This window comes from Galeopterus variegatus, unplaced genomic scaffold (assembly GCF_000696425.1).
Source record: "Galeopterus variegatus unplaced genomic scaffold, G_variegatus-3.0.2 Scaffold4347, whole genome shotgun sequence".
Lineage (NCBI taxonomy): Eukaryota > Metazoa > Chordata > Mammalia > Dermoptera > Cynocephalidae > Galeopterus > Galeopterus variegatus.
Window position 1 is genome coordinate 28,044 of NW_007730458.1, and position 15,066 is coordinate 43,109.

General features: G+C 37.2%; 1 protein-coding gene across 1 annotated transcript in view; it reads right to left on the minus strand.

Moving 5' to 3' along the window:
* The window catches only part of LOC103602911 (dynein heavy chain 12, axonemal-like), a gene marked incomplete at both ends in the record, with an annotated part of 185,863 nt that overhangs the window by 26,869 nt on the left and 143,928 nt on the right, over nucleotides 1–15,066 (minus strand). Inside the window, 5 exons of the mRNA XM_008587356.1 lie at nucleotides 3,666–3,806; nucleotides 4,009–4,262; nucleotides 4,481–4,631; nucleotides 8,977–9,121; nucleotides 9,294–9,452. Of these exons, the coding sequence (XP_008585578.1) occupies nucleotides 3,666–3,806; nucleotides 4,009–4,262; nucleotides 4,481–4,631; nucleotides 8,977–9,121; nucleotides 9,294–9,452 (850 nt within the window). The remainder of the gene's footprint in view (nucleotides 1–3,665; nucleotides 3,807–4,008; nucleotides 4,263–4,480; nucleotides 4,632–8,976; nucleotides 9,122–9,293; nucleotides 9,453–15,066) is intronic.

Genomic DNA, 15,066 nt, shown 5'->3' on the forward strand with positions numbered 1-15,066 from the left:
TGGGATTTTGATGGGGATTGCATTGAATCTGTGGGCCACTTTGGGTAGTTTGGACATTTTAATAATATTAAGTCTTCCAATCCGCAAACATGGGCTGTCTTTCCATGTTTATATCATCTTTAATTTCTTTCATCAATGTTTTTTTTTTTTTTTGTCTTTTTTCGTGTCCGGCAACGGATCACAACCCTCAGTGTCGCGCCTGTACCGGACCGGGACCAGCAACGGGATCGCAACCCTCGGTGTTGCGCCCGCACCTCGCTCAGCCAGTGAGCGGGAACCGGTCTGTATGTGGGATCCGAACCCTCGGGCGGGAGCGCCGCCGCGCTTCCCAAGCGGCGCACTTATCCAGTGTGCCACTGGGCCGGCCCAGTGTTTTGTAATTTTCAGTGTACAAGTCTTTACTTCCTTAGTTAAGTTTACTCATAAATATTTTATTCTTTTTGGTACTACTGTTAATGGGATTATTTCCCTAATTTTCTTTTCAGGTAGTTCATTGTCAATGTACAGAATTGCAACTGATTTTTGTATACTGATTTTGTATCCTGTAACTTTACTGAATTTGTTGATTAGTTCTTTTTTTTTTTTTCGTCCTTTTTGTCTCTCTTTTTTTTTTACTGACCGGTAACGGGATCACAGTGTACAGAATTGCAACTGATTTTTGTATACTGATTTTGTATCCTGTAACTTTACTGAATTTGTTGATTAGTTCTTTTTTTTTTTTTTCGTCCTTTTTGTCTCTCTTTTTTTTTTACTGACCGGTAACGGGATCACAGCCCTCGGTGTCACGCCCGTACCGGGGACCGGCAATGGGATCGCAACCCTCGGTGTTGCGCCCGCACCGCGCTCAGCCAGTGAGCGGGAACCGGTCTCCACATGGGATCCGAACCCTCGGCAGGAGCACTGCTGCGCTCCCAAGCGGTGCACTCTCCAGTGCGCCACCGGGCCGGCCCTGTTGATTAGTTCTAACAGATTTTTTTGGTGGAGTTTTTAGGATTTTCCATATATAAGATCATGTCATCTGCAAAAAGGGACAATTTTACTTCTGTTCCAATTTGGATGCTTTTTGTTTCTTTTTCTTGCCTAATTGTTCTGGCTATGACTTCCAGTACTATTGAATGTAGGTGGCAGAAATGGGTATCACTGCCTTGTCCCTGATCTTAGAGGAAAAGCTTTCGGCTTTTCATTGTTGAGTATGACATTAGCTGTGGGCTTTTCATATATGGTCTTTATTATGTTGAGGTACTTTTCTTCTATTCCTAGTTTGTTGACAGTTTTATCATGAATGAGTATTGAAGTTTGTCAAAGGCTTTTCTGCATCTATTGAGATGATCATGTGATCTTTATCCTTCATTCTGTTCATGTGTACACATTAATTGATCTTTGTAAGTCGAGCCATCTTTGCATCCCAGGGATAAATCCCACTTGGTCATGGTGTATGTTTTTCTGTATTTATACCAGCTCTTGAATGTCTACTTCAAATTTAGTGAATCAGAACCCCAGGGATGGAGGGCATTGACATCTGTAGCTTTAGAAAGTCTGCCAGGTTTATGGGGATTAGGTTCAGCTTGTCTTTCATAGATTTCCCTCAACTAGAATGTAAGCTCCATGAAGACAGGGATTTTTATATGTTTTTATATGATTGTATGTTTATTGCCATATTACCAGTCCCTAGAAGAGTGCCTTGTACTTGGTATGCATTCAATAAATATTTACTGAATAAATGAGTAAATAGAGATACAGAAATGTATCCCTGCCCTTAAGGAGAATACAATTAAGTATATAGCACGCAGATTATAAACTGACAAATATCTTATCATTGGTAGATAATTCAAATGCCTAAGCTATTAACAACCTGTGACTTATAAACGTCGTATTTACTTTTAATGGCCAAATGATGATAGTTCAAGTTATTGCTAGACCAGTTGTCAGAAATTAGCCTTATCAAAAGGCATCCCAGTTATTTCTGGGAGCCTCCAAAGCAGTTTCATATGAATCTACAAACCAGTCACTTGCAGAACCCCTAAGGCAGTGGTTTTCAAAGTGTGATTCCAGGACCAGGAGCAACAGCATCACCTGGAAATTTGTTAGAACTGTAAATTCTTAAGCCCCACCCCAGAACTACTAAATTGGAAACTCTGGGGAGGCGGCCCAGCAAGATGTGTTTGAACAAGCCCACCAGGAGAATCTGATGCACATTGAGAACCAATGTCCTAGGACATTTACACTTTTTCTTCTCTTACCCTAGCTTCCATTTGATTTTACTACCAAAGAAGTTGCTTCATGAACCCATTACCACTGTTCTTCATAAAAATGATACATGGCAAGGGTGCTACCTTCAGCTATCCTACAGATTCCAGTACTTGGGGTGCCAAAGTTGTTTGTTCAATGTTGTAATACAGGAGGAATCAGAGTGCTTCTTCAGTCCAGCACTATTTTTACTTGAGTTATTTGAGCCCCAAATTAGCTCTGCTTGTGCTTAGAATCCTTCAAAGTTTCTGGTCCTCTCTCCTCTAATTGCAGGAGCTCAAACTCTGGATGGGGATCAGACACCATACTACCTTCTCCATTCTACTAAGCTCTCTTTCTAACTGAAACCACAAAATATCCCCTCTTTCTCAAAGTTACAAACAAAATTATTGCGCAAAACTAGGAGCACACAGAAAGTGTCATTAAGCAGGGGGAAACTAGCTAACTTCCAAAGAATTCAGCTTTTTATTTTACCTTCAACATTATTCATTTTCTAGCCCAAATAGGCAAATATGATAAATAATATATGTTGAGGTAAGGGCAGGGGGATGATTTTCCAGCTCTGTTTCCTTCCATGTGGGGAGGCCTCCTAACTTTTCTTCATTCTGTACTCATTCACTACAAGACAGGAGAGTGACCTATATGACTGGTAAATTTGGGAAAATTAACCAGATATGCTTGGCTCAGCTTCTCCCTTTTCTCTTTTAAAAGTGAGATTCCTACAGGGAACTGAATTTTCCTCTATTCCTCTGGGTAGATAAATCTGTTTACTTCCAGGGTTCACTAATATGAGACCCATTTGTTCAGAGATACATTATATCTTCCAACCTGCCTATATCAATAATTAAGGTTATAATATGGTTCCATATGTTTATACTTTTTTCTGTTTCTCAATAGGTAAGAATTCAGGCAGGGAAAATGAATGCTATTTATTGAGACCCCTAAAGTCCCCAATACCATGTACAAAACTTTTAGATGGATACACTAAAACTCATTATTAATATGCTAAAACCCTATTACTAGAATTTAAGTTCTATGAAAGCAGATTTCTTTGTTTGTCTATTTTGTTCTCATTGCTTTATGTCTAATACCTAAGAGAGTGCCTAAGATACATATTTGTTGAACGAATGAATAAATGATATAAAAATCTATTTCTACTCTTGGGTCTTAATCAAAAATACTGTTGGACTTTGGTTTACAAACTAAGACATTCATTCATGCAACAAATATTTATTTCAATGTCTACTACGTGGGAAGCAGAACACGAACTATTAAGAATAAAATGATAAACTAAATAGGTACAATTTCTGTCCCATTAGGAAATATCTAAAGTTTCAAAAAATTAAATAAAACTTTTATATTTCTATATTTTATCACTATAAAAACACATTTTTAAAGTTCCAGAAGCTGAATATTACCAGTTCCTTTCCTGGGCATCCTGTGAAAAACTCAAGATCAGAAACTGGATCAGTGAGATATGATTGAAGGAGATTTAGCCGAAGACCCGTGGGAGGTTCATTAGTCATTTTTACTCCATTCTGTAGAATTGTTACTGGGAACTAAGACAAAATAAATGGAGAGCATTACACAAGATGGCACACTCAGGCCCTAAAAATACATACACTAGTGGATTAAAAAATAGGTATAATGGAGGAATTATTTTTTAAAAACCTCAAGATTAGGCATCTAAAGCTCAATTAAGATATACAATGTGACAGATAGCTAAATAAACATATTGAAATCTACAGGAAATAAACATACTTTTGGAGATGGATAGCTTGTGAGCCAAAGCCTAAAGGATGAGTTACAAGTTTCAGAGGTAAAATCTTCACATATTTTTTCCAACATGGGCATCCAGGAGACAGCAAGGTGACAGTTCTGCAGGCAAACCCAAGTTCCTTCCTCTACTGCTGTTTTAATCATTTTTGTTGCAACTGGTCCTTGCCCCTGTCCCAGTGAAATAGCTTGAAACTTATTTCCAGACATAGATTTATCATTTGCAAATTTTAGCAGGCCTTTGAGGGGCACACAAAAAAAACCAGTCACAATACTTATTTTAAAATTATAAAATATGCCTCATGATTTCTTTATATAGGTATTTTATCATGGAAAGTTCTAGTTACCTTTCCCTATAAATACCAGATTCACTAACTGATTTACAATAATAATAAACAGGCTTTAAGCATGATATTTTATTTATAATTTCTTAAAAGTTTGTAGTATATGCACTTACTGGCCATAGGATCTGCTCCTGGAGACAGCACAAAAATCAAGGGAATGGTGCAATTTGAATCCAAGTAACTCTTTGTCAAATCAAACGGCGGAGGCTCTACAAACTTTTTCCCTAGTTTGTCAGTTACGTAATTTGTTATAGCTGGGGTTATCTGGTGAAGAGAGAACATACTATCTTTAGAGTAATTTTTTTTTTTATTTAACACAACAGCTTTGATTATTATTAAAAAACAACAAAGAATGACATTTGAGTCTAATGGCCAAGAAAAGCATACAGCATATCATAGCCAAAGCACTAATTTCCTAATATATAAAAACCAATAGAACAAGACTAATAATTCTAAAGAAAAATGGGCAAAGGAGATGAATTGTTTACGGAAAATGAAGTACCTTAAACATATGACAAGATGCTCAGCCTCATTCCGTATAGCAAATACTCCAAACTGTCCTCTTGTCTACTTTTGGTAATAGAACCCCAAGTTTTGACAACATTTCTTGCAGCTAATGTGGCCTTGTGTCTTAGTTTTGGCCAGAGGGATACAAGTAGAAATTGTATATGGAACTTCCAGATCAGATTTTTATAAAAAAGATGTTTGCCTTCAACCCTTTCTTTCCCTCTTCAACAGTTATAGTGTTCACCAGCCTGCTTCAATCTTGCTGATGAGGACCATACTATAAGGGATTCTCCTAGCATGAGAGCAAAAAATCTGAATTTCTGGATGATCTCTCAAGAACTAAGCTGCCCTGCCAGACCTTAATCATTTGCCTCTGGGCTGTTAGGAGAGAAATAAATTAACTTCTATTTTATTTAAGACACTGTATTTTAGGTCTCTTTGTTACAGCAGCTAAGTCTTTACCCTAATATTCATAATAAGAAAAAATACAAATTATAACTATACTTACATATCATTTTTCACCTATTACATTGTTATATAAATGAGCCAAAGATGGTCTGTTAGGCCATGATGCCCAGATATTTGGTCAAATAGCAGTCTACATGTTGCTGTGAAGGTATTTTTTAGATGAGATTAATATCGAAATCAGTAGACTTTGAGTTAAGCAGACTACCCTCCATACTGTGGGTGGGCCTCATCTAATCAGTTGAAGGCCTTAAGAGGAAAAAAAAGACTGATTTCTCTTGAGAAAGAGGGACTTCTGCCAGCAGACTGTCTTTGGATTTGAGCTGCGACATCCTCTCTTCCTGGGGTCCCCAGCTTTACCTTGCAGATTAGTCAGCCTCCACAATCACATGAGCCGATTCCTTAAAATCAATTAACCCAATCTCTTCTCACACTGCTTTTTGTTCTATTTCTCTGGAGAACCCTGAATACAGGTTTTAATTCAATTTATTTTAATTCAATTCAATCTAACTCAATTCATAGATATTTACTGAGATTCTCCATCTGCCAGACATTGGCTCTAAGTCCTAGAGCAAAATAAAACAGAGGTCCTACCCTAAAGAAGCTCACAGTCTAGTGGGAGACCCTAATAAATAAGCAGATAATCATTGTGTATTCTACCAGGTAAGCGCTATGTTGTATAAGCATGGCAGACAAAGCAGTAACCCCGTACTTGGTATTGAAACAACATCTCCATGGCCCATCAGGGAGCCATTCTATGGAGTGCAAATAGGCAGATTCAGAGCCATTCATTCCTCAGTTTACCATGAAGAAGGGAGGCTATTGGTGATAAAAGAATGAATAAAGCATTGTTTTGGACTTCAAGGGACTTATGTCTAGTGAGAAGGGAACACACACACACACACACATACACACACAACTATCAGGTAGGGAAGAATGAGGTAAGTTTTGGCAATGTACAAAAGTCTTTGGGATCTGGAGTAAGGAATCAAATAGCTATGAAGACCTCTGAATCATCTACCCACAGACAGAATGAAGCATTAGTAAAGCTCCTTGTGAGACTATTAAAAACATAAAATGCTGGGGGCGGGGGAGGAAGGAAGGATGGAATGAAGGGAGGAAGGGACTACTGCAATCACTTTCAACACCTTCATATTATATGTGGTGTAACTGGAGCTCAGAAAGGTGAAGTAACTTACTTATAAAGATTCTCTCCTCTACCAAACCTTATATAGGCTCCTCTGAGCCCTTTTTTCTACTAAACCTGTCCTCAAGAGCCCAGTTGTAGCAAGAATCTTGCTAAGTCATTTTAGTGAGAATCCTCCACACTCAATATCTGATCACCCTCCATATCTGATCAAATTCATCATCACTCACAGTCCCCCAGGTGCTATCTGATTACCCAGGTCTAGAATCCTGTTTGATCAGTTTAGCAAGAATTCCCATTATCCTTGATGTCTCTTCTCAGTAATTTTCTCCCACCGTGCTCCTTGGCTATAAATCCCCAACTGTCTCTACTGTATTCAGAGTTGAGCCCTATCTCACTCATTATTGTGACATCTTGACACCTACCTATTGTAATAGTCTTGAACAAAGTCTTCCTTACTATTTTAATATTTGTCATAAATAGTTTTTCTTTAACACTATTTAAAATTTAAATTACATGTATGAACTCAGTTTTTTTTCTTTTTATTAAAAAATTTCAGGCTGGCTGGTTAGCTCAGTTGGTTAGAGTGCTGCCTTATAACACCAAGGTCAAGGGTTTGGATCCCAGTACTAGCCAGCCACCAGGAAAAAAAAAAAGCCGACTCTATTAAAATATATTTTAAAATATATAGTTTTGTAATATATAATCACCTTTCCTGAATGTGTGAAAATTGGTATCAGCCTATTTATCTCACCTGTAGAAAGACTTCTGTGCATGTTTAAACTGATAAAATTGTGACATGTACAAGATTTTTCATCACCTTCTGCTTCTAGCCATGAGAGTGTTATAGGAACCAGATTACTCTCTCACCGTAAATAACTAAAAAACGGATAAAATTAATGAAACCATCATTTTCGGACATTGGGCCATAGGGGGTAGAGGACTGTGATCCCTGAGAAAGGAAACAAAGTGAACCTTATTATTCCTTCAGCTTTCTTTTTAGAGGTATGTTCCAGCTCCAGAACACGGAGAGTGATTGAAAGCAGAACCATACAATGATGCTGAGTTGGGAAGACAGGAAAAAGAGTTCAAGGAGGCCAAGGCTACCGGAATTTGCAGAGTTCCAATTAGGAGACAACAATCTAGGAACAGCTTGGAAAACTGTATAACAATACCTTTGTACCTTTGCTGAATACTATGGCGTGCATGCCAAGCAAAGTGCAAATGCGGAGTTAGGAGCTAAGGATCTGGGGAGCTACCAGAATTCATGCAAGGCTGGGACTCATTCAAGTCCCCAAGAGCCACATTGGAGAGTCCTTGGTGATCACTTGGGGCATTCAGTAAAGGCCCCAGAGGGTAACCCTTTAGTAGTAGGGCTAAATTACCCAATGAATAAAGGCTATTCTATACCACCCATAAAAAATCCCGCCGCGGGTTCGGATCCTATATAGGGATGACCGGTGCGCTCACAGCACTCACTGGCTGAGCACGGTGCGGCCAGTCTCAAAAAGAAAAAAAAAAAAAAAAAAAAAAAAAAATCTTAAAAACAGTCTTCAAAGGGGGCAATTCAAACTTAAGTAATTTAACTCACAGCCACAGGGGTTGGCAAACTTTTTCTATAGAGGGCAAAATAGTAAATATTTTAGGCTTTCAGAGACATATACAGTTACTGCTTCATATTTTTATTCTTCTTTTTGAAACACCCTTTAAAAATGCAAAAAAAAATTCTTAGTCCATAGGTTGGACAAAAGAGGTCATGCACTAAATTCAGCACATATGTGTTGTTTGCTGACCCCTGAACTAGCAGAACAAAACTCAACCATCTTTATAGGAAGATAACAAAATCCAAACCATCAACAATGTAACATTCACAATGTCCAACATCCAACTAAACATTACTGTCCATGCCAAGAAACAGGAAAACATAATCTATAACCACGAGTAAAATCAGTCAATAGAAACACATCCAGAAATTACAGAATTAGCAATCAAGGATTTAAAAAGTTATAACTGTGTTCAAGTATTTAAAGGAAAATATGAGCAGAATGAAAAGAGAAATAAAACATATTTTTTTAAAAACCAGCCAATATTTCTAGAACTGAAATATATAATTACCAAAGTAAAAATTAATTTGATGGGATTAATAGCAGAATAGATACTATAAAAGAAGAAATCAACAGATGTTAACACAATAACAGAAACTATCCAAACTGATGCACAGAGATACAAAAGACTAAAAAATAATTAACAGAGTAACAAACCTATATAGCATAATATTAAGCAGTCAAATGTAATTGGAATCCTGGATGGGGGCAAAACTGTTGGAAGAAATAATGGCCAAAAATATTGCCAAATTGAGGAAAACAATAAATCCACAGATTCTAGGAGCTCAATGAACCCTAAGAGTTAAAGAACCAAATAACAACTTTAAATGATACTTCATAAATGGCAAAATATCTGGGTTCCAAATACAGTACATTTCTCTTTTACCTTATCAGGTCTTAAGCACCGAAGAATTATTATTTTCTGTAGTTCATTTAGCTTCTTATCCAGTGGTGCCGGAAATTTAGCATTGTGTGGCTCTTTACTGTCATAGATTTCCCGCCATTCTAATATATTGTCACAAAAATGCTTCCTAATGGAAAAAAAGTTTAATAATTAGTCTTTTTGTTGGGAAAAATTAAAAAAGAGATTGCTGAGCAAGGGGAAGAAACAAGACAGCAATAGGACCCCTTAAAAATCACTAGATTACAGTACAAATTTACCCATCACTATTCAATACTAAATCATCAAATTTAAACACCTACCTGATTCCTCTGAAGGCAGGAAATTCACTTGCACGACAAATTTCCTCCCAGCTTTTATCCTGTAGCCAAGTTGGGTCAGGATTTTTCTCAGCACTCTTAAGACTTACTCCTCCAGTTAAAAGAAACATCAGTTCCTGGTATTCAATCTCTTTCCTTGCCCTGCATTCCCAAAATAAAAACTGCTGTAAAAATGATTTTAAAGTTGAATGATGTCGACTTCCACTTTTATGGCCTGGATGGAATAACCAGGACTGTACTTATTCTCCTACTGTAAACAATAGAACACTGGACAAAATTAATGAAACAACTGTTTTTGAAATTGTACAATAGCCAGTGTAGGACTGTGGCCCCTGAGAGAAGAGAGATGAATAAGGTGATTCCTATGATTGCCACAGCCGTCTGCCTGGAAGCCCTTTATAGACTACACAGCAGGGAGGTGATCAAAATCAGAGGTTGGCAGTATTGCCAAGTTGAGGAAAGAAAGACCAAAGTGGCTAGAATTTGTGGGCAGACTACCAGAGAGGAGGAAGATGAACGGAAAAGGTGTTCCAGGAATCTACATAGGTCTTCTCCTGATTCTACTGATAAATTCTAAGGCATGCATGAGTAGAGTAAAACTCCAAGAGGCCAGGCGAAGAATGTCTGGGGACCTGTAAACTGAATAGCTTCCAGAGATCACACAGGACTGGGAGATGAGTGCTTGCTAACCAGAGCTGAGTCATTGTTGAACACCAGAGAAATTCAGAGGTGACATGAGAGGGATCACCTTAGCAGTGAAGCTAACCTAGCCTTAGAGTAAAGGCTACTCTAAAACTGCCATAAGAAACCTTAAAAACCATTATTATTGAAAAGATAAAATTAATCCCATAGTAATTTAACTACCTAAAAAAGTAAAGTCTAAAGCTCTTTAAAGGAATACAAAATTTACAGCATTTATCAATATAAAATTCACAATATCTATAAGAAGAAAAATCAGTCAATAGATACAGACGTAGAAGTGGTTAATACAATTAGCAGACAAGAATGTTAAAAGAGTTATTATAAACATGCTGAAGGAGTTAAAGCAAAACATGAATAAAATGAAAAGAAAAATAGGAGATATTAAAAAGAACTAAATGCAACTTCTTTTTTTTTTTTTACTGACCGGTAACGGGATCGCAACCCTCGGTGTTGCGCCCGTACCGGGGACCGGCAACGGGATCGCAACCCTCGGTGTTGTGCCCACACTGCGCTCAGCCAGTGAGCGGGAACCGGTCTCCACATGGGATCCGAACCCTCGGCGGGAGCGCCGCCACACTCCCAAGCGGCGCACTCTCCAGTGCGCCACCGGGCTGGCCCGATGCAACTTCTAAAGAAAAATACAAAAAATGAAATAAAAATTCACTGTTTTTTCCCCAAATGTACAGAAATTAAAAAGATTCATTACCAGTACACATATGTGATAATAAATGTTAATGGGGGTTTCAGGTAGATGGACACCTGGATCTACACAGAAGAATAAAGAGACTATTTAGAGCAAAATAACAATAATGTGCTTTGGGGCCAGCCCGGTGGCGCACTGGATAAGTGCGCCGCTTGGGAGTGTGGCGACGCTCCCGGTCCAGTACGGGGGCAACACTGAGGGTTGCGATCCATTGCCGGACACGGAAAAAGACAAAAAATAAATAAATAAATAATGTGCTTTGGAGTTTACAACACCTGCGACAAGTAAAATGTATGAAAAAATATAACTAGGCCAGGAGGAGGGAAATGGAAGTATACTGCTGCAACTTGTAATGCTTCATATATATGAACTAGTATAATTTTACTATACTTTTTATCCTTGACATATGTTCTTGTATTTTTTAATCTTCACATATATATGAAGTACAAGTATATCTACAGTCTTCTACATATATTGTGTGTTTATACATATATCACATATATATATATATATATATCTCACAGGCTGAAATGCTTGGGATAACAAGTGTTTTGGATTTTGGATTTCTTCAGATTTTGGAATATTTGCATTATACTTAATGGTGGAGCATTCCAAATCCAAAAATCTGAAATCCAAAATGCTCCAACAAATACTTCCTTTAAGCATCATGTAGGAGCTCAAAAAGTTTTGGATTTTGAAGCATTTCAGATTTCAAATTTTTGGATTTGGGATGATCAACCTGTAGTATAATTATAACTGAAGTATACTGTGTTGAGTTAAAAAGATATACTATCACCCTAAAGAAATCACTAATAGAATAAAAACTGGTAGCTACTAAATCAACAAAGGAGAAAAAAGTGGAATAATAAAAAATAGCCAATCCAAAGAAAAGCAGAAAATGGGAAATCTTGAAACAAAAAGCAGATAAGCAAAACAGAAAACAAAGTGTAAGATGGTAGATTCAAACATAACAGTATCTACTATCACATTACATGTAAATGGTCTAAACAATCTCATTAAAAGGTCATGATTATAAGATTGGTTAAAATAAGCAAGACTTAACTACATGCTGAGTAGAGAAACATAATTTAAAGATACAAATAAATTAAGAGTAATGTATGGAAAACTATACACAATACTAACATGAATCAAATGACAGCTGGAGGGGCTCTAACAATATTAGACAAAGGAGATTTCAGAGTGGGGTGGGCAAGGGCCTCAGGAATGCCCCCTGACCCCATGTATGCATCCAGCCCAGCAATGACTGAGCCACAGCCAGAAGTCCCCTGGGCTCCCAAACCAGAATGGGGGGGAGTAGGCAGGCCTTGGCCAAGCCCCCTCTGCCTTCTGCAACCAGGTCAGCCATCTGTGGGTCAGCCCCTTCCCCCTCGTCCTCTCTCCCCTCCCCACAAATGTTCTACAACAACATCTTAGAATGTAATAATAATAATAATAATAATAATAATAATAATAATAATAATAATAGTAAATAAATAAATTTTGAAAAAAAAGAATTTTAAAAAATGAAGAAAATCTAAGAGAGCTAGTAGACAACCTGAAGCACACAAACATTAGAATCATGGATGTTCCGGAAGAGGAGGAGAAAGGAAAAGGTATGGAAAACCTATTCAATGAAATAAAAGTGGAAAACTTCCCTTCCTGGGTATGGGGAGAGATATGGACCTTCAGATCCAGGAGGCTCGAAGATCCCCAAACAGATTCAATCCAAAAAGATCCTCTCTGAGACACATCATACTAAAACTGGGAAAACTCAAAGACAAAGAGAAAATCTTAAAAGCAGCAAGAAAAAAGTGTCAAGTCACGTATAAGGGAGCACCTATCAGACTAATAGCAAACTTCTCAACAGAAACTCCACAGACCAAAAGAAAATGGGATGATATATTCAAGATACTAAAAGAAAAATCTGCTACCCAAGAATACTATACCAGGCAAGACTATCCTTCAGAAATGAGGGGAAAATAGTGTATTTTCCAGATAAACAAAAACTGCAGGAGTTCATCAGCACATGACCAGCCCTACAAGAAATCCTCAAGGCAGTCCTGCATCTGGAATCTGAAAAATGACAATCACTACCAGAAGTACACAGAAAGAAGAAATCCTACTGGTAGAACAAAAATATAAATGAGTAAGAGAAAGAAACTAAATCTTATCACCACAAAAAACCAACAAACATTAAAGACTAACAGGAAAAAAGGAACAAAAGATATTTAAAACATCCAAACAAAAATCAATAAAATGCCAGGAATAAGACAATACCTCTCAATAACAACCCTAAATGTAAATGAATTAAACTCCCCAGTCAAAAGACATTGGCAGACTGATTGGATTAAAAAGCTTGACCCATCTGTATACTGTTTTCAAGAGACTCATCCTCACCTGTAAAGACACACAGACTAATAGTGAAGGGATGTATAAAGATATACCACACAAATGGAAACCAAAAATGAGCAGGAGTGGCTATTCTTTGATAAAATAGATGTTAAACCAATAACTATAAAAAGAGAAAAAGAAGGCCACTATATAATTATGAAGGGATCTACACAATAAGAAGACATAATAATTATAAAATATATATGCTACCAACATTGGTGCTCCAATATATATATAAAGCAAACATTATCACACTTAAGGAGAGAGATAGACCTCAATACAATAATAGCTGGGGACATGAACACCCTTCTGTCAGCACTGGATAAATCATCTAGAGGTAGTCTCTTCCCCAATGTGTGGACTTGCTGCCTTTGTCAAAGGTCAGATGGCTGCAGGTGTATGGGTTGATTTCTGGGTTCTCTATTCTATTCCATTGAATCGTGTGTCTGTTTTTATGCCAGTACCATACTGTTTTGGTTATTATAGCTTTGTAATATAGTTTAAAGTCAGGTAGTGTTATGCCTCCAGCTTTATTTTTTTTTTGCTCAGGATTGCTTTGGCTATGCATGGTCTTTTGTTATTTCATATAAATGTCTGTATTGTTTTTTCCACTTCTGAGTAAAATGTCATTGGAATTTTGATGGGGATTGCCTTGAATCTGTACATCACTTTGGGTAATATGGACATTTTCACAATGTTAATTCTTCTAATCCAATAGTGTGGGATATCTTGACATCTTCTTGTGTCCTATTTAATTTCTTTCAATAGTGGTTTGTAGTTCTCTTCATAGAGATTTTTCACATCCGTGGTTAACTTTATTCCTATTTTATTTTTTGGGTGGCTATTATAAATGGGCTAGCTTTCTTGATTTCTTTTTCTGCATGTTCACTGATGGAGTATAGAAATGATAATGATTTTTGTGTGTTGATTTTGTATCCTGCAAATTTGCTGAAATCATTTATCAACTCTAAGAGTTTTTTTGTAGAGGATTTAGGCTGTTCAATATATAGGATCATAGCATACACAAACAGGGACAGTTTGACTTCATCTTTTCCAGTCTGGATGCCCTTTATTTCCTTCTCTTCTCTGATTGCTCTGGCTAGTACTTACAACACTATGTTGAATAGGAGTGGGCATCCTTTCAGCTTTTCCCCGTTAAGAATGATACTGGCAGTGGGCTTATCATATATGGCTTTAATCATGTTGAGATACTTTCCATCTATACCTGACTTGTAGAAAGTCTTTATCATGAAAGAATGTTGAATTTTGTCAAATGCTTTTTCAGCATCTATAGAGATGGTCATATGTTTTTTGTCTTTGCTTTTATCGATGTGGTGTATCACATTTATTGATTTGCATATATTGAACCAACCTTCATCCCTGGGGTGAATCCCACTTGATCGTGGTGTATAATTTTGTGTTTATGTGTTGCTGTATTCTGTTAGCTAGTGTTTTATTGAGGACTTTTGCATTTGTATTCATCAAGGATATTGGCCTGTAGTTTTCTATTTTTGATTTATCTTTGTCTGGTTTTGGTATCAGGATAATGTTTGCCTCATAGAATGAGTTTGGGAGAATGGCCTCTGTTTCGATCTTTTGGAATAATTTGTAGAGAATTGGTTTCAGTTCCTCTTTGAAGGTTTGGTAGAACTCTGCAGTGAAGCCATCCAGTCCTGGGCTTTTCTTTGTTGGGAGCCTTCTGATAACAGCTTCAATCTCTTTTTTATTATTATTGGTCTGTTCAGATTTTCTATATCTTCTTGGTTCAGTTTTGGTAGTTTGTATGTGTCTAGAAATTTACTCATTTCCTGGATGGATCTTGAGAGAATTATATTAAGTGAAACGAGTCAGGCACAGAAAGAGAAATACCCCATGTTCTCACTTATTTGTGGGAGCTAAAAATTAATATATAATTCAAACACACACACACACACACACACACACACACACACACACAAA